We start from the raw sequence: 25,852 nt of genomic DNA on the forward strand, positions 1-25,852 counted from the left end.
CCAGCTTTTGAATATCAATGTTAAGTCACAGGTTATCACGTTGGTTATCGCAGGAATTTTAAACATTAGTTTTAGGGGGGGACAATATCCAACTCTTGAGTACCAATTGAAGCAAAATGATAAACTATATCCACATCAGCATACGTAAAAAATCTATTCCTAACAAGCACAGAGAAAATTAATTGAAAACGTCGTGGACAATTTTCCGAGAAATACTTGTGTATCTCACTATACTACCAAGGTGATTTCAATCTTTATTGTCCAGAAAAGAACGAGGTTGTGTAATAACCATCCTCCTTTGTTCCTTCTTTCCTAAATCAAATATGAAACGTAGTGAAGTAAAATATCTGGCGATGCCTACTTTTGTCTAAACGTGCTTTGAGGCTGAATGACGACACGAGACTGGTGATGAAGGACACCCATGCTCAGGCCAGGACTCGAACGCAGGAACTTCGGCGGCTAGATCAAAAGTTCACGAACGCCAAAAGGTGGGGGGAGGAAAATTTGATTTCTGCTTTCTTGAATTTAATAGCGAAGCCCTCTTTGCGTGCTCTTGTTATGCTATTACATGATCAGTATACTTCTTTCTGAGTAAATATTTTGAATGTGTTCGAATATCACAAAACGTTTTGTAAATGTGTTCACTGGGGTGCTGTTCCCACAAGTCCGAAACCTGCTTTTTGTTTTTCAAAATATGAATGAGTTTGTTGTCAAACTAAATAGAATATTTCGCAGAACGCGGTTTCCTTGTAGGCATAAAGTCATTTATTACAGCATGCAGCGCTTCCACGGGGATTTCGATAGCAGCAGAAATCAGTGATTTAGATAGAATAAAACCTAAACTTTTGATGTATGGCCATGGACGTAGGCAGGAAAAAAATTCGGGGGGGGGGGTTCATTCATAATTGTTCCCATGGGCGTCGCCAGAAATTTGAATAATAGAAATAATAACATAATTGTACAATAATAATTAAAATTTCATAATAATAAAACAATTGTATTCCATAATAATAATACTAATAATAATTATTATTATATTATTGTTATATCCTTGAGGGGGCTTACTCAATCCAGCAGATGAGTGAATATCCAGCACAAGTTTCTTTTTTTTTTTTTTACGTTTCATACAGTGTGTACTGAAATGCACAATTATTATACTTCGTCATTAAACTTTAGATACCTTCAAGAGAAAAGCTTTAAAAGTTAGATGGAAATTTTAGTCATAAAGCTCTTGTTGTTTGACTTTAAAATTAAATTTTTGGAATTTTGAAAAGTGTGGAACCAGTTATTCTTTTTAAAAACTTAGCCTGGTGCATGGATTGTAACCTCAATCGTGAACGTAATGCGGTACAAAACTGGAGATCCTAGGTTTGAACTCCTATCAAGGGGAATTTTCGACTTATCGGACAGGGAATTTAAAAGCTGGAAAGGGAATTTTGGGACAATCATAAGGGAATCTTCAGTCTATATTCCTTGTGACGCAGGAGCAACACTGGAAAGATGACAGCAGAAGTAATAATGGTGGGGTCGCGGGTGGGCTACGATTCCGAGAATAAATCCTGTTTCACTCAAGTTTCAGAATTCCAAATGTAAGAAAATTCTAGCTCGATCGTTTCAACATTGTCTCCATGTATTTTTGTGATGCTTCGAAAAAAAAATTGAAAATTTGTTACAGATTTTGGTTTCTGAACTTCCATTAATCCAACATGTCAGAAGTTTCGGGGGGGGTTGAACCCTAGAAACCTCCCCTCTAAATACGGCCATGCGTATGGCTGTTCACCGCTGATTTGCTTGTTGTCTCATGGGCATTTGGTTCTTTTGCCTCACGGCCAATAACTCAAATGGCAAACTGACCCAAGAACTGTGCCCCCCGGTGCCCCCGTCAATAACAGAATTGACAACGGGCTCATTCGATTTTCACGCACTCTGCCAGAATATTTCTTCTAACGTCTGCTAGGCGTAGATTAATTTTTTCTCCACTGGTCCATTGTAGTAAGCAATGTACATTGGGTAAAAGGAGTTATCCTCGTACTTCACCCACACGCACGGGGCATTACGGTAATGAAGGCACCCGTAAGTTGTGTCGTAAGTGGCCGTCACGAGGTGATTATCATCTCGAACCTTAACCCGGTCCTGTCTTCCTTTGAGAACTTTACACATCACTAGAGCCCTCTCTCTGTAGCGACATGAACTCCATTTGTCACAATAGAAAGGGTCCTCGCAGAAGCTGACGCCCGGACCGAACTTGCAGCGCCATGCTTTCCTCCAGTCGAAATTGTTTTTGCTGATAGAAGGTATGTTGTCGGTGCGTGTGACGTGAAACAATACGAGCTCAGAACAACGAGTTCTGGATTGCATTTCTTCCTTCTTCAGCTGGTAGCAGCCCCAGAGGTGAGGGTTGCAGACTCTTTCTGCTCTGTGGATGTGTCCGAGAAACTTCTCCACTTCGTTGTTGAAGCGAAAGTGGCTCATTATCTCTTCCTTAATGACATCTGTCGCATTGCTTCTGTCCCACTCCTTCGGCCTACTAATGCACGTCACCAGAGGTGGCCTAACGATAGCAGGTCGATGACCATCATCTGATGAAGAAAAACATTCAATTTCTATAAATAAAGACCACTGGAAAGTTCATACACATGATTTGTGCAAGGGACTAAACACCTTATGTTACCAATTAAGATATTTTTTTAAAAAAAATACAGTAAAACCTCGTTAATCCTAATGGGGGGATAAGAAAGTCCGGATGAACTAAAATAACCTGAAAGAACAGTAGAAAGTGCATTAAAACTCCGTTTGTAGAAACCAAACTCTTTTAGAGTGACCAGAGTTTTACGAGAATATGCCGAGGGTATTCCTGTGTCAATGCGGCTTCTTCCCGAAAGTCTGCAGGAAACAGAATATAATCAGTGGTTGACTGCCTTTTCTTTGGGAAGTTCTCCCATGGACGTTGGATGTACGTATTCTTAGCCGTTACGGAGGAATAGGATGAATGCAATTCTTGACTTCTAGCCACATTTCCATAAAACCTTGCATTTTTTTTGGCCTTTTACCTGTCCGGATTAAGCGAAGTCCGACTTATCCGGGCTCCAATTAACGAGGTTTTACTGTATAGCTTCAATACGGTGAATACCTATTTTGCAAACTTCAGGCACGTATCTAGAAATGCATTTCGGGGGAGGGGAGAGGTCGAAGTGTCTCAATAATAATAATAATAATAGAATAGTTATATTAAAATAATAAAATAAGTAAATTAATTAACATACAGGTAAAAATACTGTATAAAAATAGATATATTAGGTCAGTCAAAAAGTAAATGCAATGTTTTTGTTTTCTTCCGTAGGTTGGCTGTACAGCTTTCTGCGCTCGCAAGCCGATAGATAGTATCGTTGTCTTCGCCTGTGGCAGGTTACAGCGTCATCACTTCAGTTCGCTCTGCAGTGTTGCCAAGTAAACATGGCTGCGCCACTGTCCGTGTGCACCATAGAAGAACAGCGTTCTGTAATCCGTTTTTTGTGGTCTGAAGGTGTACCAGGAGCTGATATCCATAGAAGACTTTCAGCACAATACGGTGACAATGTTTTACCGCTGCGAAGTGTTTACCAGTGGATCGAAAAGTTCAAAAGCGGTCGAACAAGTGTGAAGGACGAGGAAAGAGCAGGTCGTCCAGCTACATCCACTAGTGATGACAACATCGAGCAAGTCTGTGAGCTGGTTCTGAATAACCGACGAGTGACTGTTGATGAAGTGGCAAACCATATGCACGTTAGCCATGGTTCTGCATATGAAATTATCCATAACAGACTCAACTTTCATAAAGTCTGTGCGAGATGGGTTCCTAAAGAACTCACTGACGAGAACAAGCGAAATCGTGTGAGAATCTGTCAGCGATTATTGGACAGACATGCTAACGAAGGTGAAGCCTTTTTGAAACGAATCATCACTGGAGATGAAACATGGATCCATCACTTCGAACCTGAGAGCAAACGCCAGAGCATGGAATGGAAACACCCTGAATCTCCAGTGAAAAAAAAAGTCAAGCGTCAACACTCTGCAGGAAAAGTGATGCTCACACTTTTTTGGGACTCAGAAGGAGTAATTATGGAACATTATGTGGAAATGGGGACAACAATAAACAGTGAACGATACAGTGATATGCTTTCGAACAAGTTGAAGCCTGCAATTCGAAGCAAACGACGAGGTCGATTGTCGGAAGGCATTCTTTTGTTGCATGACAACGCGCGTCCCCATACCGCCGCCAACACCGCTCAAACTCTTCAGAATCTGGGCTTCGAGGTGTTAGAACATCCTGCATACAGTCCTGATCTCGCTCCGTCGGATTACCATCTGTTCGGTCCACTTAAAGATGCTTTAAGAGGCCGTCGATTCGACACAGATCAACATGTGAAGGAAGCGGTGCATACGTGGCTTGCTGCTCAACCGAAAACCTTTTTTTCTCAGGGTATCGGAAAGCTTGTGGAACGTTGGACCAAGTGTATTGAAGTGCAGGGGGACTATGTTGGAATATGATATCATTGTAAGTTTTCTATTGTTGCTGTGAAAAATAATAAAAAATGATTGCATTTACTTTTTGACTGACCTAATATAACAGCACCTATTCATTATCTAGCTTACGTGTGGTTAATATCGCCAAAATTTTAATAAAAACAACTATCTTGGCAAGGAAATTAATGTTAAATAAATACAAAATTGAATAATATAACAGAAAAGGATTACATCCAATTGACGTGAAGTAAAGTTTCTGATTAACATTTATCATAAGTTAATTAGTAGTGTGCATAAATCTTTGGAACTGCCTTTCAAGGCCCTATGATCCAATTCCTTTGCCTTTCTATAAGCTCAGCGGGAATAAATAACCAATATATACAAATGCTAAAAAAGTATATTCTGATTATTTAATAATAGTATTTGGTAAGTCTTTCGGAGGGGGGGCCCAGGGGGTCCGGACCCCCCCCCCCCTAAGTACTAAATACGTCCTTGGATATGCATCCAATTTTGGGAAAACTCGCCACAATCACAGAGGTTCTTCAAAATACAAAAAAAGAAAAAAGAAAGGAAAGCATTGCACATTATCGCAAATGCACATAAAACTGAAACATGCAAACCTCTTTTTAAAACAATTTCACATACTAAGGCTTCCATGTTTATGTGTACACTTGGAACATTTACATTTACACGAAAGAAATCAAACTATCCGAAGAACTTTTCAGACCGAAGCGAGATATTTCTCTTGGGAACGAGCCAATCAACTACAACCTTTCACACCGTAGCAGCATGACAGTTCGCACAAGCCTGCTTTCGATTGGTGAAATCTTCGAGCGACAATTCGTTACCAAATAGTTACAAAAATATTGTGACCCCTGCGGTTTTCAAAACTAAGGTGAAAAAAACCCAGTTGGAATGTACAGTCACGCACACTATCGGTTAACGATTCCATTGAAAATCAATGTATTAATTACAACCCGGCAGTGTTGTACAAGTACATTTCATTCAGTTGAAGAATTTCATATTAAAAAAAAAAGATTAGTAGGTTAGTTTTTACGATAACTTTCAAATCTTTTACTTCATCAGGGTATTGATTGAATATCATAGCCAAATGTCGGACACACTTGATACTGACCTCTGACACAACCAGTGTTGCCAATGCACCTCGTAATTTTTCAAAAAAATGTTTTTATGAATATGCCATAATTAACCCCGTAACTCGTGTGTAATGCATACAATGTTTAATATATAAAGATTTATCGTTCTTTTATCAATTGGTTGATTGCTTTGGTTTATTTTACTTCGCTTTTCTGCCACTTTTGGCCAATCGCGAAGATGAGGATGAAATTGATGAAGGGACACTCAGAAATACCCATACAGCGATTCGAACCCGGGACCCTCCGCCAAGGAGTCCGGCTTGTTCTTTCATCTATTCGATAAATACCCACACAGAGACAATCTATACACATCGAAAATTATTGCAATCGACTCCACAGCTGTCTCTTATTCATGTTTCATTTTTACTTCGTACAAGAGACTGTTTTACACGCTAGTAAATTTTTTCCGCATTCTGAGCGTTCATGTATAGCATGATTTTCCTGTTTCATGTTTGAAAAATAGCCACATAGACAATGTTAATACCCACTGTAAGTTTCATCTCTCTATCGCTTTTTGCACAAGAGTTCCGTACGTTCAAAGTTTCGCTCGTGACTTTTTGGACACCCTGTATTGTATCATTATCATTGTTATAGTACTATAAAGACACAGTGGCCAATTTATATACATATTGTGTGCGCTGTGAACGTATTATAATCAGTGGCGTAGCGTTATAGTACGCCCGTACGCCCGGCGTTCCCCGATTATAAATTTCAAAAATGCGTAAATGCTGTCAATATAAAGTAAATCTTGACTAATTTCATATATGTCTGACCTTCATGACATTATAATAGCTATTTTTCGCGATCCGCTTGCAACGCTCCACTAACAACACTCGTTCAAGCATTCAATGTATGATGCCGAAAGATATATCAAGAACTAAAATTAAATAATGAAAATAATATTTTTTGAGCCTTTGTTGTATAATTTCCTCTGAACTTATTGGAAGACAAGGTTTATATTGGGATCATACGGCTTTGAAGGGACAGGAAGGATGTATTTAGGGGGTCCAGATCCCTCGCCCCCACCCGAAATACTTATTAAGTACGAAAATTAAATGAAAATATACTCGTTTAGCATTTGTTGTATAATTTCCTCTGAACTTATTAGAAGACAAGGATTATATTGGGATCACACGGCATTGAAGGACAGGAAGGACGTATTTAGGGGGTCCCGACCCCTCCCCCAACCAGAAATACTTATAAAGTACGAAAAATTAAATGAAAATATACTTGTTTAGCATTTGTTGTATAATTTCCTCTGAACTTACTGGAAGACAAGGATTATATTTGGATCATACGGTTTTGAATGACATTACAAAGAAGATTTATGTACACTATTACTTAATATGCCTAAAATATTAATCAGAAACTTGCTTTTCTCCAACTACATGTAACATCATTCTTTTTATTCCATAAATATTCAATTATTCATTTATTTGACATTAATTTCATTGCCAGGGCACTTGTTTTTATGTCACTACACTACATTATCTTAACTACAGGTAAGCTACGTAATAAATATGGGCTGTTATATCTCTATTCTTATACAGTCTTTTTACCTATTCGTGTAATAATAATATAATATTAATTTATGTATTGTATTTAGTATTAATTCTATTTAATATAATTATTTTAATTTAAACATTATTATTATTATTATTATTCCTGAGACACTTGGTTCGAACCCCCCCACCCCCACCCCCGAAACATATTTCTAGATACGTGCCTGGTTTCTGTCTATTCCCTTGTTCGAACGATTTCCCCGACAGTATCTCCAAAACTATAAATCCCGAAAACACTTCATGCAGATTGAGAGAAGTGCGCTTGGCAGTGCAGTCTCAAAGAAAAGTGCATTTTTTTTGCATGCACGTACATTGAAAACACACAAAACGAGGATAACGAAATTACCTGCATTCGTCTTACTTGCTTCTTCTTGGTTTGTTTCACTGACGTCTTTAGCATTTTTCTCGTCTTGTGTTGAATTGGGCTCCACTTTTTCAATACTTGGTCCGCTTACATTCTCCTCAGTTCCTTTTGGGTCATTAATGTCTCCCCTTTCATCCTTCGTTTCCTTCTGTGTTGAGGTTGCACCACTTTCTTCGCTTGTTTCTATCCCTTCATTTCCTCCGTCAGTGTTATCGTGTGGTTCCGACTGTGTTCGAACTGGGAGTGTTGCGTTGTCTGATGCTTCTGTAACACTCACTTCTTCCTTTCCTTTTAAGTCACCTTCACTACATTCTCCACCTTCTCCTTCCATTCTTTTATCTTCACAGTGTTCATGGCGTTCTTCTTTTTTTTCCATCCCATCATTTTCTCTATCATTATCGTCATTTTTTGTCGTTTCTTTTTTGTCTTGTGTTACATCGTCAAGCTCTTCTTTAACACATAACCAACCAGCATCCCTTTCATTTCCTTTTGGGTCACTTTCACTGTTTTCTCCGTTTCCTCCTTCTGCTTTTTTCTCCTCACTGGTTTCATCACATTCCTCTTTCTCCTTTTTTTCATCACTTTGTCTTTCATTGTTGTTATCATTGGCTTTCGATTCTATTTTGTCTTGAAGTGCTTCGTTGGCCTCCACTTCTTCATTACGTTGCTCTCTTCCTCTCTCTGAAGTTTGGACTTCTTCACTTTCTTCTCTGCTTCCCACTTCCATCCGTTTCTTTTCACTGGCATCACATCTTTCTTCTGCCTTTTTGCCAATGTGTTCCTCCGATTTTTTTCCTTGTTCTGTTGCTGTCTTGTTCTCAGCATCTTCAGAGTATGCGTCTTCCTCTACCAGATTTGAACTCACCCTTTTCTTCCTTTGATCTTCTTCTTCGTTTTCATTGTCTATCTTTCTCTTCTCTCCCTTTTGTTCTTTCAAATCATTTTCTCCAGTCTCTATCTTCCTTTCTGCATTACTTTCAGTTTCGTTCATCTCCTCATTCTGACTTTCCCGATCACCGTCACTGCTGAGAAGAGAAAATGACATTCCACTCTTGCAGACTAAGGTATTTCCCGGTGAAGTTGCTGCTGTGTCAACAGAACGAGTAATATCTGCACAGTTTTCCCAGTAGATATCCCAATATTGACGATTCAGTCAAGTTCAGCCGATCAATTTGTTAGCATGACTTGAGTTTGTCCAACAAAAGAGAATAGTTGTTGCACCGAAGAGCTTCAGCGGAGAAATGCGGAATTCGATCCAGCCGCGAGATGGCCTCACAGTTGCTAGAAAGAAATGCAGTGAACTACAAAGACTATATTAACTTTGTGTTTTCCATATGAAGCACACAGAATATTATCTTCTACATGTTTTCTTCTGTACTCTGTTTTGTATCAGCGTATAGGACCAACGTCTACGAACGACGAGGTGATTGGTGGAACTGTTAAGACTATTGACGTCATTCAGATCTGATAGAAAGGGAAATCCATAACAGTGTCGCATGTCACATGTGAAGCTTACATGGGCACATATCGATCTTCATTATGCGCTTTTCGTCGTCGCAAGCAAACACTCATTGATTGCATGCAAGGCAAAACATACGTCGATAATCACAGGGCAGCTTCATATATTTGCGTCATTGCTTTCTATCTTTTGCTGTAGAATGTGAACTATTAGATATTGATTTATACAAAAACATGAATACTCCAAAATTTATGGAACATTTTCATATATCCTGGAAGAGAATTTTCATAAAAGCTCCCGCTTTTGGTACAAGGAGCCCAAGATTCGATTCCCAATGGCAGCTCAAAAATTTCGATGTTAACCCAGTGGCCATGCCTTCGCCCAGCAAGAAAGCATGGCAGGTCCTGCCTCTCAACGAGTTGTTGAGCCACGGAGCTATCACATGATTTACAGTGGCTTGTTGAGGCTTCTCGTAAAAGAGGATATTACAGTTTAACAGTTTTACTACCTTTTGCCATCTTTCCTGTACTGGACGTGTTTTTTGGAGGAATAATTGGAGTACAAGAAAATGATTCAGCTTCCCCCAACTATGTAAAATACCTGGGCATCAGACCTCTCTCTGATGAATGTGAACAATTGTCATTGTAGATCTTGACGTGCTTCAGACTTGTTTTACACACACATAGAATCTTGATACTACATGTTTCTTATTTAAATTGTGTTTGGTTGATGTAAGTTACATTAGATTAGTAGCAGGACCAGGAGAAGAGCGAGAGAAAGTGATGGGAGAGAGGCAGACACAGAGAGAGGGAGAGGGAAAGAAATGGAACGAGAGAGAGAGAGAAGGGGGGAGTGGAAAAAGAGAATGGATCAGAGAGAGAGAGGCGAAAATAGAGAATTATAGAGGTAGTAATACTTTTTGGGGGGACAGTTACATTTAGTATACACCTAAAATAACACAAAAAGAGTATATTAGAACAAGAAACATTTATTTATTTTCTTGTATATACTAGGGGGGGATTCTCCCCATTAAGGAATCTCATGAGAAAGAGAACAGCCATAAATCAAGAGACGGAGAAAGAGAAATAAAAGATGGATGAGAGACAAAGAGAGAGAACAGAAGAAAAGAGGGAGACAGTAGACACCAGAGAAAATAAGGAGAAATAGATTCTAAGAGTGAGAGAGAAAGGCAAAACTCTAGAAATAGATGCAAACAATAAAAACAGAAAATACGAAAAGTGATAGAAATAAAATAAAGAACAATTAGGCATTAGGCATTTTTTTTCTTTATGAAGAGGAGTTCAACTTCCCTCATACCTCTTGAACCTCCTCGAGACTTGCACATACAGAATACGTCTTCATCATAAGGAATGGTTTCTTCATAAATATGAAAATAGAACACATTGAAGCAAAATTATGCACAGAAAAAATAATTATATTCGCTAGATATGTGACGAGTGTGTGTTATTGTATTTTCCAAGAAAAACATTAAAATCTTACTGTCAACTACTTTACAAGACAGTCTTACAATTAAAACACAAAGCTCTGGTATACACTCCTAACTCAAAAGGTTACTGTTCAGTGCATTCTGCACGTATATCTATCTATAAGTGGATTATGTTGATTTAAGTAATATGTGGCGTTGCAAAAATATGAAATACAACATAATTAAATGTCGAATACGTTGAAGAGGGTGTTATGAGTTCTAAAAGCCATCACAAGCACAATAAGGCGATCAAAAATAGAGCTAACAAACGAAATACTGATTTGAAACCTACAGCGCTGTTTCGTGCATGTTTCAACCTGCCTCCCCTATTACTTGTAGATTCGTCCACTGGACTAGTATCGTCTTCAGTAGTTAAACAGTAAAGTCCGCCTTAGACGAAAGCATTTCCTTTAACGTATTTGCTAGAATAAATTCTGCCTAAGTGCTCGCAAAAACTCATAGCATTTTTTAATAGCAGTATGCTTTGCACGAAAGCATCTCATGTAACATTCCGGTTAGCAGTTGCGATTATATGCAAAGTGTGCAGAGAACGTTAGATAATTTATACAGCACGAAAGGCATACAGAATTACTGGTTTTCAATTATTTATTTTTTTAATTATTGAGCTATTGTGCAAACAAACTGAAATTCTACCCATGTAGAAATATCTCACCTATATATTGACATAGTTCGGCCCATGAGCCTGTGCCCGGTGTTTACATTTGAAACAACTAATGTATTCTTCCATATGAGTACTGTATGTACAGTGGGATCCATGAGTATTACCGTGCAAATTGTCCATGACTATTTTCAATAATTTTTCTCTTAAATCCTATGTGTTTTTAAGCGATGGATTCTTATGTATGCTGGTGCAGAAGTTTTCAACAGCTTGTTTTGAGTTTTCTTTTAATTCTTGAAGCTCTCATTGGATCAAATGAAGTGCACGAACATGCTAATGGACAATTTGCACGGTAATATTCATGGATCGCACTGTACGTACCATAAAGTATGTATTTGAGCATCGCCATTGACATCTACCTAAAACCGTTTCGTTAGAAACGTTTTTCCTCTCGGCTAAATAATTATCGGCTTTTGAAAATGTGAAGTGATAAATTGTTTACATCGTACGCGGCCGCCATTACATCTACACTTGTGACGTAGAGCTCGCTTCCGATTGGTAATGCTACGCACATTTCCTGACCAATCACACGTGTTTGTTACTAGCAGGACTTGAAGCCAGCCCTTATCTACCCCCTCGCATTAATTTGTGTCACTGATTTATCTCAGAGACGAATTTGTTTACATTTTCAAAATGAAAATTGTTAAATCTCGGAAAGCTGCAGAGAAGCTCTTCTATCTACGCGTGTACAAAACAGTCTGATCTGAAGAATGTAATAAGGTGGAGGAACAAATCCTAGTGTCTGTGAATTCTAGAAACAAATTTATTGAAACAAAATCATGTGTGTTCTTACGATCATAATCATCCACCTGATTACGATGCTGTAATGATAGCCAAGTGTCCTAATGATAATGAAGATACGAAATCAACATCCGTGCAATAGAAGTGAACCTAGAACACTAGATTTGATTTTGAACGGTATAAGAGAACATTTCATACTATATATTTGACAACTGCCAGAGATTAAAACTAGGATAATTTATACCGACAGTGGTATATAGGCCTAACAAAATAACTTTTGCTTTCTGTTTGTGATTTCTATTTTTACCATTTTTCCATTTGCAATTTTTACTTTTGCCATTTTTACTTTTGCCATTTTTTCCGTTTGTTGCCATTTTTACTTGGCCATTTTTTCCGTTGCCATTTTTTCCTATGCCATTTTTACCGGACACCGCTACGAATGATGTTAAAATAGTTAGGACCGATTCTGTCATTGAAACATGCCATGCTACGGCATCAAAATAATTACTATAAAAGTTTCTTCTCTTTACACGGTAGAATTCTATGCTAGCAGATATGTTATAAAATGCTTTCGTCTATACTCTGTCGCGGGAAACTCTGGAGCAAGCGAACGAAAACAAGTCTCTGCGCAAGTAGTGACTCGAGAGGGTTCGACCAATGAACAAGTGCGTGGGAACGGGATTGCATGGAGGGGGAAACAACAGCAGGTATCAGGCTTTGTATTGCTTCGCTCCGCCCAATAGCTTTCTCCCCTTATCTTCCGTTAAGCGCAGCCTTGCTCCAGATATTCCCGGGATAGAGTGTAAAGCGGGTTTACCACTACACCACCGGGGAGGCACCACTAGTTATAATAACCAACGTACATTGGGTAAAAGGAGTTGTCTTCGTACTTCACAAATACGGGTGGAGCGCTGCTATAGAGGAACCCGCAGCTCGTGTCGTAGTCGATGTCAGCGAGGTTATTGGTCTCCCATATGGATCGGGTAGAGCTCTGGATGAATTCCCCCACAAGGACTCTGCATGCCACTAGCGCCCTCCTGCCACCGCCACACCCACTCCACTTGTGGCAGTAGAAAGGGTCGCCGTTGAAGCTGACGCCATGCCCGAACTTGCAGCGCCATACTCTTCTCCAATCGAAATTGTTGGTAGAGATTGAAGGTATATTGTTTGCCGAGGTGACATGGAACAGAATTGCCTCCCCAGGGCTTCTCCCCAATCTGGATGTCATTTCTTCTTTCTTCAGCTGATAGCAGCCCCAGAGATAAGGGTTGCGGACTCTTTCCGCTTCGTCGACCATTCGGAGGAATCTCGTGACGTCGTCAGCAAGCTTACGAATGCCGTTCAAGATCGCTTGCTTGATGTCATCGAGTGTGTCCTCTCTTTCCCACTCTGGCGGAGTAGCGACGAACCTCAACAGAGATGGCCTGGCGATATCAGATCGATGGTCGTCACCTGAAGGAGAAAAATGAAAAAAAAATTGAGTTGGATTATCCATTACTATAGATATTTTAATATCTTATGCCCGCTTTAGACGAAAACATTTTCCTTGGCATTTTTCTTAACATTTATGCCATGATCAAAATGCTACCCTGTAAAGTGAAAACTCTTATGGTATTTCAGATGCCATGGCATATTTCATGGCATTTCTCAAGGATAGGGTCCGTCCTATATCCGTAGCTTTTTTCGTAGCCTAACCAATCAGAAGCGACCTCTAGGTCACGAGTGCAGCTGTAATGGCGGCAGCGTGAGATGTAAACAATGTATCACTTCACATTTTTAAATGCCGATAGCTATTCAACCGAGAGAAATAACATTTCCTATAAAAAGTATTAGGTACAAAACAATGGCGGTGCTTAAATACATACTTTATAACGTATACAGTGAACGTACGGAAGAATATTTCAGTTGTTTCAATTGTGAACACTTAGGCACTCATCATAGATGGCGTTACTCGATGTGCCATTATACATTGTAATCGCAAAAGCTAAGCTATAAGCTATCTGCTATAAGATTTTTGGAAACATTTACGTAGCATTTATGCTAGTAAAAATGTTACAGGAAATGCTTTCGTCAAAAGCGGGCCATATACAGAATGAGTTTCAATAATAAAAATTAAACTATCAAGGAAACGTCATTAGAAATTTTTCCTTACCTGTAACGCCTACACGGATCAAGCTAAGAAACTCGCTTATACTCTTTCCCATGAGCTTACATCTCTGGTGGAGTGGTTAACAGTGTCCTAGGACGCAAGAGGTGCAGAGTTCTAATCTCGGCTGGGGATGGTGTTCTTTATGAGTGTCCCTTCATCCATTTCATCATATCGCGACTCATCTTAATCGTCGCGATTAGCCGCATCACAAAAACTTGACGCACGACGACGGTGCGGGACCAAATATAAATTATATTATTTCTAAGACACTTGGTTCATACTTTCGTTAGACATCACAGCTTAATTCTAAGCCAAAGTTATGCATACTTGCCTATATACTGTCAGCTCAGTGCAATATTTTAATAATATTTTGCCTAGCTAACACTCTAGGGCACTAAGAAGCTGTCCCGGTCATTCAAAACCTCTATTCATCAATAATATTAGGAACATTAAATTATGGAGTAGAACTGTGGGGGTTAAAGGGGGACAACACAATAACCGGCACACAAACAGAATTCTATAAGAGGGCAATGGGCGTAAGCAGAGGTACGGCCAACTGTGGGATCCTCAAGGAATAGGGCTTGAACAGGGACACGGTACAAGCACAGATGAAGGTTGTTTAATATTGGATGCGATTATCATTAGAGGGCCAAACTACGCTGAGGGGACAATGCTTAGAAATACAGACAAGGGAGGTAAACGTTCACAACTGGGGTTGGGAAGTAAAGAATCTCTTATACAATACTGGGCAAGCAAGAAATAACAGCAGACTGCCAAACGAAGTCCTCAATCATGGAACAGTTAAGAGATATATTAAGATATATTAATGTTGTGGGAAAAAAGGAAGGAGACGCGCTGGCATGGTTCAGACTAGGGGGATGGAAACAATTAAGGAAGAGAAACGAAGAATTGGGGAAATGATATGTTGTATGTGCGATGCAGAGGAGACGGACGAGCATATCCTCCTGAACTGCCCTTCTACACGTGACCTAAGGGACAAATGGATGAAAAACTTAACAGCGAGGGAGGTGATAGAAGTGGTAAACGATAGAAAAAAGACAAAAGAAGGGGACAACAAGTGGAAAGTAAGAGAACGGCGGGGGAAAGCTATTAGAGTAGACAGCGAGATTAGTGATCATACTCAAACCGAGCCATCTCTATAGTGTAACGTAAAGTGTAAACACCCCTTATCACATAAAGAAGAGGGGAGAATGGGAGTGTGAAAGGCAGCCCGAGAAATAGTGCAAGGGGGTAGTTTGTGTGGGAAGTGAAAGATTGGAATTGAGGTATATAGATACTGGACACCAAAGGAACCAGACACATAACGTTATTTGCATGTGCAAGATTTGGATTGCTAAACTATACTTATTATGTCTATTTTTTTATATCTACTTTTTTTCTTATATCTGATAAGAGTATCTGTATATTAACGTAAAGAGGGTACAATATTAATACATGACTTTAAGGAAAGAGTAAGTGTGTGTAAAGCAAAATGTATGTAGTGCGTACAGCGTACAGCTCGCACAACGAAAATACAAATAAATACAAAGCAAGCAAAAGCTGTTTGAGATTTTTTAGAATATTTGGGGCGGTGGAATAACCGCGAAAGGGATAAAGCGCGAAACTGACTAAGCGCAAGAGTCACACAGGAATAAGCGCGAACGAAACAACCGTGAAACGGATTAAGTGCGAAACCAAAATTGAAAGCAGGAATAAGCGCGAAAGGAACAACCACGAAACGGATTAAGCGCGAAACCAAAATTGAAAGCAGGAATAAGCGAGAAAGGACCAACCGCGAAACGGATTAAGTGCGAAAGCAAAATTGAAAGCAGGGTTAAGAGCGAAAGGAACAACCGCGAAACGGATTAAGTGCGAAACCAAAATTCAAAGCAGGAATAAGCGCGAGAGGAACAACCGCGAAACGGATTAAGTGCGAAAGCAAAATTGAAAGCAGGATTAAGAGCGAAAGGAACAACCGCGAAACGGATTAAGTGCGAAACCAAAAATTGAAAGCAGGAATAAGCGCGAAAGGAACAACCGCGAAACGGATTAAGTGCGAAAACAAAATTCAAAACAGGATTAAGCGCGAAAGGAATTAAAGGGAAACGGACGAAGCACGAACGGAATAAGAGCGAGGAAATAAGAGCCAAAAGATTAAGCTCGAAACGGATTAACCGCGAAAATTTCGCTTTCGCGCTTATGGCGACCTGAACATTTGATACTGAAACTACTCCTGAGAGCCTATGCTATTGCATGTGCATTGCAAATTATAATACATTGACGACAGCGCACAATATACAAGGTGGTTATAATTAAAGTGACGGTGTTCAGAGTGGTACAGCACGGGCTGTAATGAGAGTAGCAGTCTGAAACTTCGTAGATATGCTAATGAAGCAATGCGCTCGCGAATTATGCAAAAAAAAAAAAAAAAAAAAAAAGTTCCAATTCTCGCCACCAGGGTAAAAAATGGCGCTGTAAGCAGTCAAAACTTGGTATAGTTACAGGAAAAACACTATAAATCGCAGAAAACAATACTCTTTGTAATAAAATATCGCTACAATTTCACTATACGAATTACATGAACATTACTAAAGGAAAAAGCAACAAGCGTCACCAACAACAACCAGGGAGCTCGCACAATGGTTAGGCAATGTCACCGACTTTGACGTCAGAGTTACGGAAAATTCCACGTTTTGACTGCTTACAGCGCCATTTTTTACCCTGGTGGCGAGAATTGGAGCAATTTTTTTTTTTTTTTTTTTTTGCATAATTCGCGAGCGCATTGCTTCATTATCATATCTACGAAGTTTCAGACTGCTACTCTCATTACAGCCCGTGCTGTACCACTCTGAACACCGTCACTTTAATTATAACCACCTGGTACTTATACACAGAAATATTAAGTGAATTGCTTGTGTTACATGCGCAGGGAGGAATGCGAAGCCGGGACCGCTGGTGTCGTAGTGCGCTGTGCTAACTACTACGCCATGGAGGTCAGAGCTACAATGAGAATGAGTACATGAAATTGATGAAGAGAAACTCACAAAAAGCAGCCATGCCGTGGTCCGGTTTCGAACCCGGTAACTTCCAAGTCGAGCTCGAGGGTCAACCACTCACTTGTCGCGCTTTTTAAAATTTGGGATAAGCCTTTCTTATGTTGTCCCCTCAATTATATCTCGCATAATATCCAGTTTTCCAATTCCTTACATTTCTCCGCAGTTACTCAACATGAACAACTCAAACAGGCATGTCTTACTCGGGATTCGAACCCTGGATCCACTAATCACTTTGCCACTCAGTACACACGCACGGCTGTAAACAAAATTGATGAATGGACACTCACAAACATCCATGCCCAGGCCAGGATTCGAACCCGGAACCCCTAGCGTCGTTGGGCGATGTGCTAACCACTCTGCCACAGGAGCCGGCTATTTCTATGTATATTGTGCGCTGTCAATGTCTTATAATTTACAGCTGTGAAACATGGGCACTCGGAGAAACAGATAAAGCAAAGTTGATGGTTCTGGAAATTAAAATGTGGCACCTATTGCGTGACACCTCATCCAAATAGCAAGAATCCCCTTCTCACGCACATACACGCACATTCGTACAAAAAAGGTAAGAGATAAGAGAATGAGAACTTGACAGAAGAAAATAGAAAAACTGAGGAACAAGGAGAGAGTTTTGTAGAAGAACAGGGGAAAAAGAAATAGATAAAGAAGGAAACGAAAGAAGGAAGATAGCTTTATGAAGAGAGAGATAGAGAGGAATAGGGAAGGAATCAAATAAAGAAAGAAGGAAACGAAATATATAAAGAGAAAGGTTGTGTAGAAAGAGGAACAGGCGAATAGGGAAATAAATAAACGAAAGAAAAAATAAAATAGAAGAAAGGGTTAAGAAAGAGAGGAATAGGAGAAGCAAGAAATAAGGAAGCGAAAGATAGAGAAAGGAATATGAAGAAAGGGTTATGCTGGGGAAGAAGGAAATAGAAAGAGAGGGTTGTGTAGATAAACAGGGGAAGAAAGGAATAGCGAAATAGGGAAACGATAGAAAGAGATATGTAAACAAAAGATGAAATAAATAAGTACATACAGAAACACAGAGAGAAAGAATGAAATAATTAAATCAACAGAGATACAGAAACGGATGCAAAAAGGGTAGAAGAAAAATATATGTAGAACAGAGAGAAGAAGAAAGTGAGAAACAGGTAAAGAGGGAGAAAGCTGGAAAGAAAACATTCAGAGCCCATTTGAAAGTCACAAACAACCAGACGGATAGGATATACAGAATGTATGGCAGTAAATAGAACAGCACAAGGTATAGGCTAACACCTTTGAGAACCTAGAGGAATCGAGATGTAGGCCCCCTGTAATATCCCATCGTCGTGGAATGGTATGTAAACTGTAATTGCAATTTTGAGAGAGGCAGGATTGTATATATATGTGTGTGTGTGTGTGTATGTGTATGTGTGTGTGTGTAAATACAAGGAAACTATTAAAGAAATAAGTAGACATCGCGACATTGATTTTTCTTTTGACTGCGTTCCAGTCGGACAAGCATGAAACATATTACCTGCATTCTGTTCACTTTCACCTTGATAATCTTCACTCTCTTCTTTGCTTCCTTTCAGGGCTCTGGCTCCATCATCTTCCTCACCCTCTTCTTCATTACTTTCTTCTTCCTCGTCATCCTGTTCTCTTGGTCGCAGCAGTGGCGTACGCAAGGGGGGGGTTACCGGGTTTAAACCCCCCCCTTGAGCTTTTGAAATATGATGGAAAATGCTGTAGAAAAAAATTAAAAATGGCTAATTTATCACAGTCAAAGATCTGCGACAGTAATAATAATAATAATAATTTGAATTATTATTCCCATGCAGCATGAAGAGAAAAACAACATTCCAAACACAGTCTAAGCGGCCGCAAAGTTCAATTTTGCAATTTTTTTTGTTGCAAAAAGTCGCGCAGTGACTCTCGCGAGAATTGTGAAAATTCCTTGCTTCGTCGCAGTGTGCCGACCTTATTGCAAACGTTCTTCCCGGTACTGATTTCACATCCCCTTGTGAACTCTCAAGTGATGCTGAGTCTACATCCACATCATTAAATAATGTTGAAGAAGTGCTTTGTGAATCACCTAGAAGTGATAAATGTGTTGGAATGTCTATAAACTTACTTTTCAACGAAAACATAGACTCAGTGGACAGGCACGTATCCAGGAATTCCTTTCGGGGGGGGGGGCTGAACACAATTTTTTTAAGGGGTATAGATAGAACCTCACAATTATATGTTTAAGGTCAGTGGTGGCAATTTGGTTCCAAAACCAGGGGGGGGGGGGGTTGCAAGGAAAGTTTACTTTCTCTTGTTAGACAAGGCTTAGGATTAACAGGCGATAGTATGGAGGCAAAAAAATGGGGAGCAACTATCCCCTAAATCGTCACCAATGTTTAAGGCTGTGATTTTAATCAGAACGTGAAATCGGAACATTTTTTACCACTCGACTCCTCAGTTTCCATTAACCTTGTGTGCCGGAACCATCTTAGTATGTATGTTCGTCCATTTCTTCTCATCAGGCATCAAAACATCTGTGTACCAGGTAACCAAAAGTGTTTTTACGAAGCTGTTACACATGCACGGGATGGACAATCAATCCACTCGACAACACGAGATTCAAACTGTGTGCTGCGAACTGGACGCAGACAGTTCTCGAATATTTCTCTGATTCGAGCCTGAACACCACTCGTGTGTCTTGTCCTCCCATGTTTGCAGCTCTTTTAAAAGCCGAAACTCACCAATTGTTCATATTCAGGCCTAAGCACTCGCAAGAGTTCAAAATTGTCTGTCACAGCTTCCGCAGTCTTGTCATATCTCGGCACGAAACAAAGGAAGCTTTCCATAGAATACAGGTGGATCGCGAAACAATTATTGCACAGTGAAAACCCTTCCGTTCCCAACACATCTAATGTTTCGTCTCCCAATATGATCAAATGCTTACTCATTTAGGTATCTCCAGGGACGTGCCCAAGGGAGGGTTGGTGGGGTCATAACCCCATTTGACACAGTCCTTAAAAAAAGAACGTCAAAAACAGGAAAATATGGCAAAATGAGGACTGACCACCAAAAATAGTATGCGTAACCCCTCTCCCTGCCGAAAATCGTTGGCACGCCACTCTTTATCTCGGACACATTTTTAAAAATCAACTCACCAGAAGTTTTTATAATTTCGTATTACAGACTGAAGTAAAGCACCTTTAACACGATCAAATGAATCATGAACAAGTCCTTGAATTGAACGCTTAAAAGAAAATGATGTCAGAGACAACGCCATTTTTCTCATTGGATTCAAGGTTCGGTCAAAGAATTTCTATTTAGGAATGGTTCTAATTAACGCGTATTTATATCCTCAGTATATTCTAGAACGTTGCGCAGATAAACGATTTATAAATATTGCCAGTAATTCGACTCCACTTATTCAAGAACATTCCCTCTCGCGCCTTCCAGAGATTAAAAATTACAACGAACCACTCTACGTGTGGCGATACCTTTGCTGTGCAGCTTCCAAATGCTGACAAGTCTCTACATAGTGCTCAAGTTTGCTGCGATAATACTGAAAGCCCAAGAAAAGTTTACGTGCAATGTTATCAACAACAGGGTCATAGAACATTCTCCGTCTTGCCTTGATAAGTATTTCTCCCCTTAAATTATCGTCACATTATTCAAAAAGCAAAAATCCTAATTTTATCTAATGTAAACAGAAATATTTCCTGAAGGTGGGTGTGTGGTGGTGGGGGGGGGGGCTTGAGCTATTAACAATAACAGAGTTATAGAACATTCTTCGTCTTGCCTCGATAATTGTATCTCCTTAAATTATCATCACATTATTCAAGAAGACAAGAACCTAATTTTATCAAGCGTAAACTGAAAAATTTCCTTTCCTGGTGAGGGGGGCTCGAGCCACCTGATTTCCACCTTGGACACGCACTATTAACAATAACAAGGATACAGAACATTCTCCGTATTGCCTCGATAATTATTTCTCTCCTTAAATTATCGTCACATTATCTTATTTCACACCACAAGAAACCAAAAACCTCATTTTATCTAGTGTAAACCGAAAATTTCGGGGGGGGGGGGCTCGAGCCCCCTAAGCCCCCTCCTTGGATACGTGCCTGTCAGTGGAATTTAGCAACATGTATTCTCCCGCTTCATCATCATCCTGGGCGAATTCCATAGGTAAAGGTAATGTAATTTGTCCCGTGCATATAGCACCGTGCCATGAAGGCACACGTAGTGGTGTGGTGGGCCCCAAAGATTCTCGATCTCGAACTATTTTGCAGGTGATGTGATCAGCACCATGCTCCGGCAGCCTTCATCCCCCAGGGTTGCTCTCGGGTACCCATTGCTATGAGGCTGGGTGCGGAGACAAGGCTGGATAAATTCCAACCAATTCCGGGAATCGAACCCGGATATCCCACGAAGTTGTCAGACTAGACCAGCGCGGCTCCTTGAATGAGATTCATATTTCGATTATTTCAATAAATTTAATATATTTGCTTGTTTTTATGGATTTTCTTCACACTTAAAATGTCTCACTTATCATATACAAATAACCATTGACTAGACAATTATTTTGTAACAAAGAAACAAAAGAAATGTAATTTTGTTCTATATCTTTCATAAATAGCAGCTGCATTAGTAGTAATTAAACTAATTAATTAATTATAAGAATTATTAATTAATTTATTATTATTAATTAATTAATTAATTAAAGTATAATAAAACAATGGTAATGTGAATTTGTAGAAAGTTTTTGAAATAACACCCCCCTTGATTAAATCCTGCGTACGCTACTGGGTCGCAGATTCTTCGGTTCATACCTTTGTTTCGCCCGCTCCACCTTCATCTGCAGACTCGTCTTCTTTTCTTTCTGGATCTTCTCCATCTCATCATATTCTTCCTTGCGGCTAGCAGGAAAGGACATTATTACACTTGCCTGCCTGATAACTAACTGATTGTGCTTTCCCTCTCAACTGCTTTGTCGTCAACTATTTGTTTTCCAAATGACGTTTTTACTGCTGCATAACTATTTTCATCTGTCGCTACTTCCACTAGACCTTGAGGCTTGCTTCAATCAGAACATTCCCCTTCCGTAGGACAAAATTGAATAGTTACACTGAAGAAAGTTGAGCTGGCAAATGCGTGCTTGTAGGTTTCGATCCAGCTGCAAGATGGCCTCGCAGTCGATACACAGAAACGCATTCAATATCAAGTTCAAGAACTTTCGCTTGTTATCGAAATGATGACGCAAAAACAGAATTTAACGATTTGCACAAGTTTTAGGATCACCAGCTTGTCTCTCCACTGCACATTTCAGAGTGCGTGGACAAAATACTGTAGAATATCAAATGAATTGTAGTACTGTTGAGACTACTGACGTCATTCGAAAGGAAAATCAATACGTGTTAGCCGACACATGTATGCTACATACGGAACTTGCGTGGGTAGATATCGATCTTAGTTAGGTGACTGTTGCTGTCACATGCAAACAAAACAAGCGTCGATAAGTGCAGACTAATTGCATTTTTGCTTCAACGGTAGTTCTTTCCTCCTTTCTAAGAGTTTCCAATCAATATCCGTAGAATTTGTGATGGACGAAAACAGACCAAGTACTGACGCCCCCAGATAGTCGTTCAAATCGGCCGGTTCAACGAAAGAGAAAGACAAGAAATTATTATTTTTACTTCTACCGTTTCTAAGGTTTTAATTTGTTCAGTTTACTTTATAACGTACCCTTCCGTAATTTCCATATTGTAACCGTATTCTATAGCCATATTTTGAAAACAGGCTAGATGAATGATGAATTCGTTCCGATAAGAGAGATTCAAATAATGTTGTAATGGTGAATATTGTTATTCGTTTTGTTATTTTGTAACTTCTCGACTTCTCGTCGCCCGGCTCTATGTCGCCACCGAAGTTCCCGGCCTGGGCGTGCGTGTTCTTTGTGAGTGTCCATTCATCAATTCTATCTAGTCACCACTCATCCACACCGTCGCGATTGGCCAAAAGTGTAAGAAATGCGACGCTAAAAAACAAACAAGCACATTTTTCTCAAATATAAATATCGGAACTGAAACTATCACTTTGAACTGGAACCCAAACCACTGTGCAATTCGCCTCCAACGGGAATCGAACAAGGGACTCGCTATTCTTTTTTACTGTTCAAGTGGAGTCCTATGATGGGAAGTGGGATATAAATAAAGGGATATAGATAGAACCTCATAATTGTATGTTTAAGGCCAGTGGTGGCACCAAATGGGGGGGGGGGGACAAGACTTAACATTAAGAGGCCATGGTGTGATAGTGTGGAGGCAAAAAAACAATGGGGAGCAACTATCCCCTAAATCGCCACTGTTTAAGGATGTCATTTTAATCAGAACGTGAAATCAGAACATTTTCTACCACTCAACTCCTCTGTTTCCATGCATTATAAATTGTGTGCCGGAACTATCTCAGTATGTGTGTTTGTCCATTTCTTCTCATCAGGCATCAAAACATCTACATGCCAGAAGTGGTTTTCCGTAGCTGTTACACATGCACTGGGGATACACAACGCGAGATGCGAACTGTGTGCTGGGAACTGGACGCAGACAATTCCCGAATATTTCTCTCTGATTCGAGCCTGAACACCAATAATGTGTCTTTGTCCTCCCATGTTGTCAGCTCTTACAAAAGCCCACCAAATTGTTCATATTCAGGCCTAAGCACTCGCAAGTGTTCAAAATTGTCTGTTGAGTGTGTGTCGAACCCAGTAGCCTTAAACAAAAGTATTTTTTATGCCATGAAATTCTCGGACTGCATGCACGAAATTTGGTCCTGGCATAACTAAATCAGCACTCAAAACTTTGATTTTCAGTTGATCTGTGCAGCTTAACTATTTTTTAATAAACCGCTCCAATACCCGGTACTCCCGAAATATTTACTTCAGAGAGAGAGACCTTCCATCTCTTCGGTCTTCGACCCGAACTACTCGTAGCACTCCACTGAGTCTCCGGAAGTTCCACTGTCGTCAATGTCTTCAGCTTTGGGTCCGAACTGGAACTAGTAGTAGACTTCGTTACTTTACGGTATTTAGTCCATTTCATTTTCAAATCACTAGATCTTATAAAGCAACCAATGGACACTGACTGATCACTAATCGACTGTATGAATTGTCACACTAACCTCTGAAGTCTCAACCGATTATGTTGTACATATGAACCGAGAAATTGAAGGCAACTAACTAACTAACTCTCTAGCCTTCTTAAACCCGAAGGTTCATGGCTGCAGCAACACAGGCCTTCCATCTGTCCCTATCTTGAGTAAGATCTATATACTCTTTTCCATCCCTACCGATTTCGTTTAGGTCCATCTCAACGTTGTCCCTCCATCTTCGTCTTGGCCTTCCTACAGGTCTCTTACCATCAGGTTTCCCAACAAGAATCCTGTAAACTCCTCCTTCCTCTCCCATTCGTGCCACATGGCCTGCACACCTAAGTCTTCTTGATTTAATCATTCTAATAATATCTGGACATGAATACAAATTATGTAGTTCTAAATTATGTAACCTTCTCCACTCACCTGTCTCCTCATCCCTTTTAGGTCCAAAGATTTTCCTAAGGATCTTATTTTCAAATACTCTGAATTAATGTTCCTCTTTTAATGTAAGGTACCACGATTCAAACCCATATAATACTACAGGCAAAATTACTGTTTTGTATATTTTAACTTTAGTTTCTTAGATATTAAACGAAAAGACAAAAGTTTATGAAGAGAGAAGTAACATGCATTTCCTGAATTAAGCCTACTTTTTATTTCCTCTTTAATATAATTTTCACTTGTTAATATTACTCCTAAATATTTGAATTTGGAAACTGGTTCAAACGAGTTGTTATCAATAATTAGATTTTGATTATTACCTAACACTTGGTTTTGGCCTGTAAGCATATATTTAGTTTCCTCTTTGTTAACTTCCAAACCTATCTCTTTAGCAGTTTTGAAAAATATTTTAGCATTATTGTTAATTGTATTTATATCATCCCCTAATAAGTCTACATCATCTGCATATGCTAACAACTGAGTCACACCATTTAATTTGAGTACTTCTTTAGTTTCTCTTACCTTCCTAACAGCATATTCTAAGGCAAAATTAAAGAGCAATGGAGATAATGCATCTCCTTGTTTTAACCTATCATGAATTGTAAATTTGTCAGACACATTAACTGAAGCCGCGTATTTATATCCTCATTATATTCTAGAACGTTCCGCAGATAAAACGATTCGTAAATATTGCCAGTAGTTCGACTCCTTCTCTTATTCACGAACGTTCCTTCTCGCTCTAGCCCCTTCCAGAGATTAAAAATTACAACGAATCACCATACGTGTTGCGCTACCTTTGTTGTGCAGCTTCCAAATGCTGACAAGTCTCTACATAGTGCTCAAGTTCGCTGCGACAACACCGAAAGCGCAGGAAAAGCTTATGTGCAATATTATCAACAACAGGGTTATAGAACATTCTCCGTCTTGCCTTGATAAGTATTTCTCTCCTTAAATTATCGTCACATTATTCAAGAAGACAAAACCTAATTTTATGTAGTGTAAACTGAAAAAAATCCTGGTGGGGATAGGGGGGCTCGAGCCACCTGATCCCCACCTTGGTTTTGATTGATTGATTGATTTGGTGTTTTAAGTCCACTTTATGTACAGTAAGGCTAATCGAGACT

General features: G+C 39.6%; 2 protein-coding genes across 3 annotated transcripts; both read right to left on the bottom strand.

The window, feature by feature from the left end:
- Positions 1 to 1,062: 1,062 nt before the first annotated feature.
- On the bottom strand, positions 1,063 to 9,009 carry LOC145990169 (uncharacterized). Its single transcript, XM_083125832.1, has 2 exons — positions 7,569 to 9,009; positions 1,063 to 2,579 (listed from the first exon to the last, which is right to left on the bottom strand). Exons 1-2 carry the CDS (start codon positions 8,629 to 8,631, stop codon positions 1,954 to 1,956), a joined length of 1,689 nt encoding a protein of 562 aa, XP_082981958.1. The 5' UTR covers positions 8,632 to 9,009; the 3' UTR covers positions 1,063 to 1,953.
- Positions 9,010 to 10,063: 1,054 nt separating this feature from the next.
- Positions 10,064 to 22,463, bottom strand: LOC145990170 (uncharacterized). Of its 2 annotated transcripts, none has more exons than XM_083125834.1 (3): positions 21,971 to 22,463; positions 18,694 to 18,881; positions 10,064 to 13,403 (listed from the first exon to the last, which is right to left on the bottom strand). In XM_083125834.1, the coding sequence occupies exons 1-3, from the start codon at positions 22,072 to 22,074 to the stop codon at positions 12,793 to 12,795; spliced, it is 903 nt and encodes a 300-aa protein (XP_082981960.1). In that variant the 5' UTR covers positions 22,075 to 22,463; the 3' UTR covers positions 10,064 to 12,792. The 2 variants fall into 2 exon arrangements, with proteins under 2 accessions (XP_082981960.1, XP_082981959.1); XM_083125833.1 differs by having other exon boundaries at positions 18,673 to 18,881.
- Positions 22,464 to 25,852: the final 3,389 nt, after the last annotated feature.

The sequence above is a fragment of the Lepisma saccharinum genome, chromosome 7, assembly GCF_977018435.1.
Source record: "Lepisma saccharinum chromosome 7, izLepSacc3.1, whole genome shotgun sequence".
Taxonomy (NCBI): Eukaryota; Metazoa; Arthropoda; class Insecta; order Zygentoma; family Lepismatidae; genus Lepisma; species Lepisma saccharinum.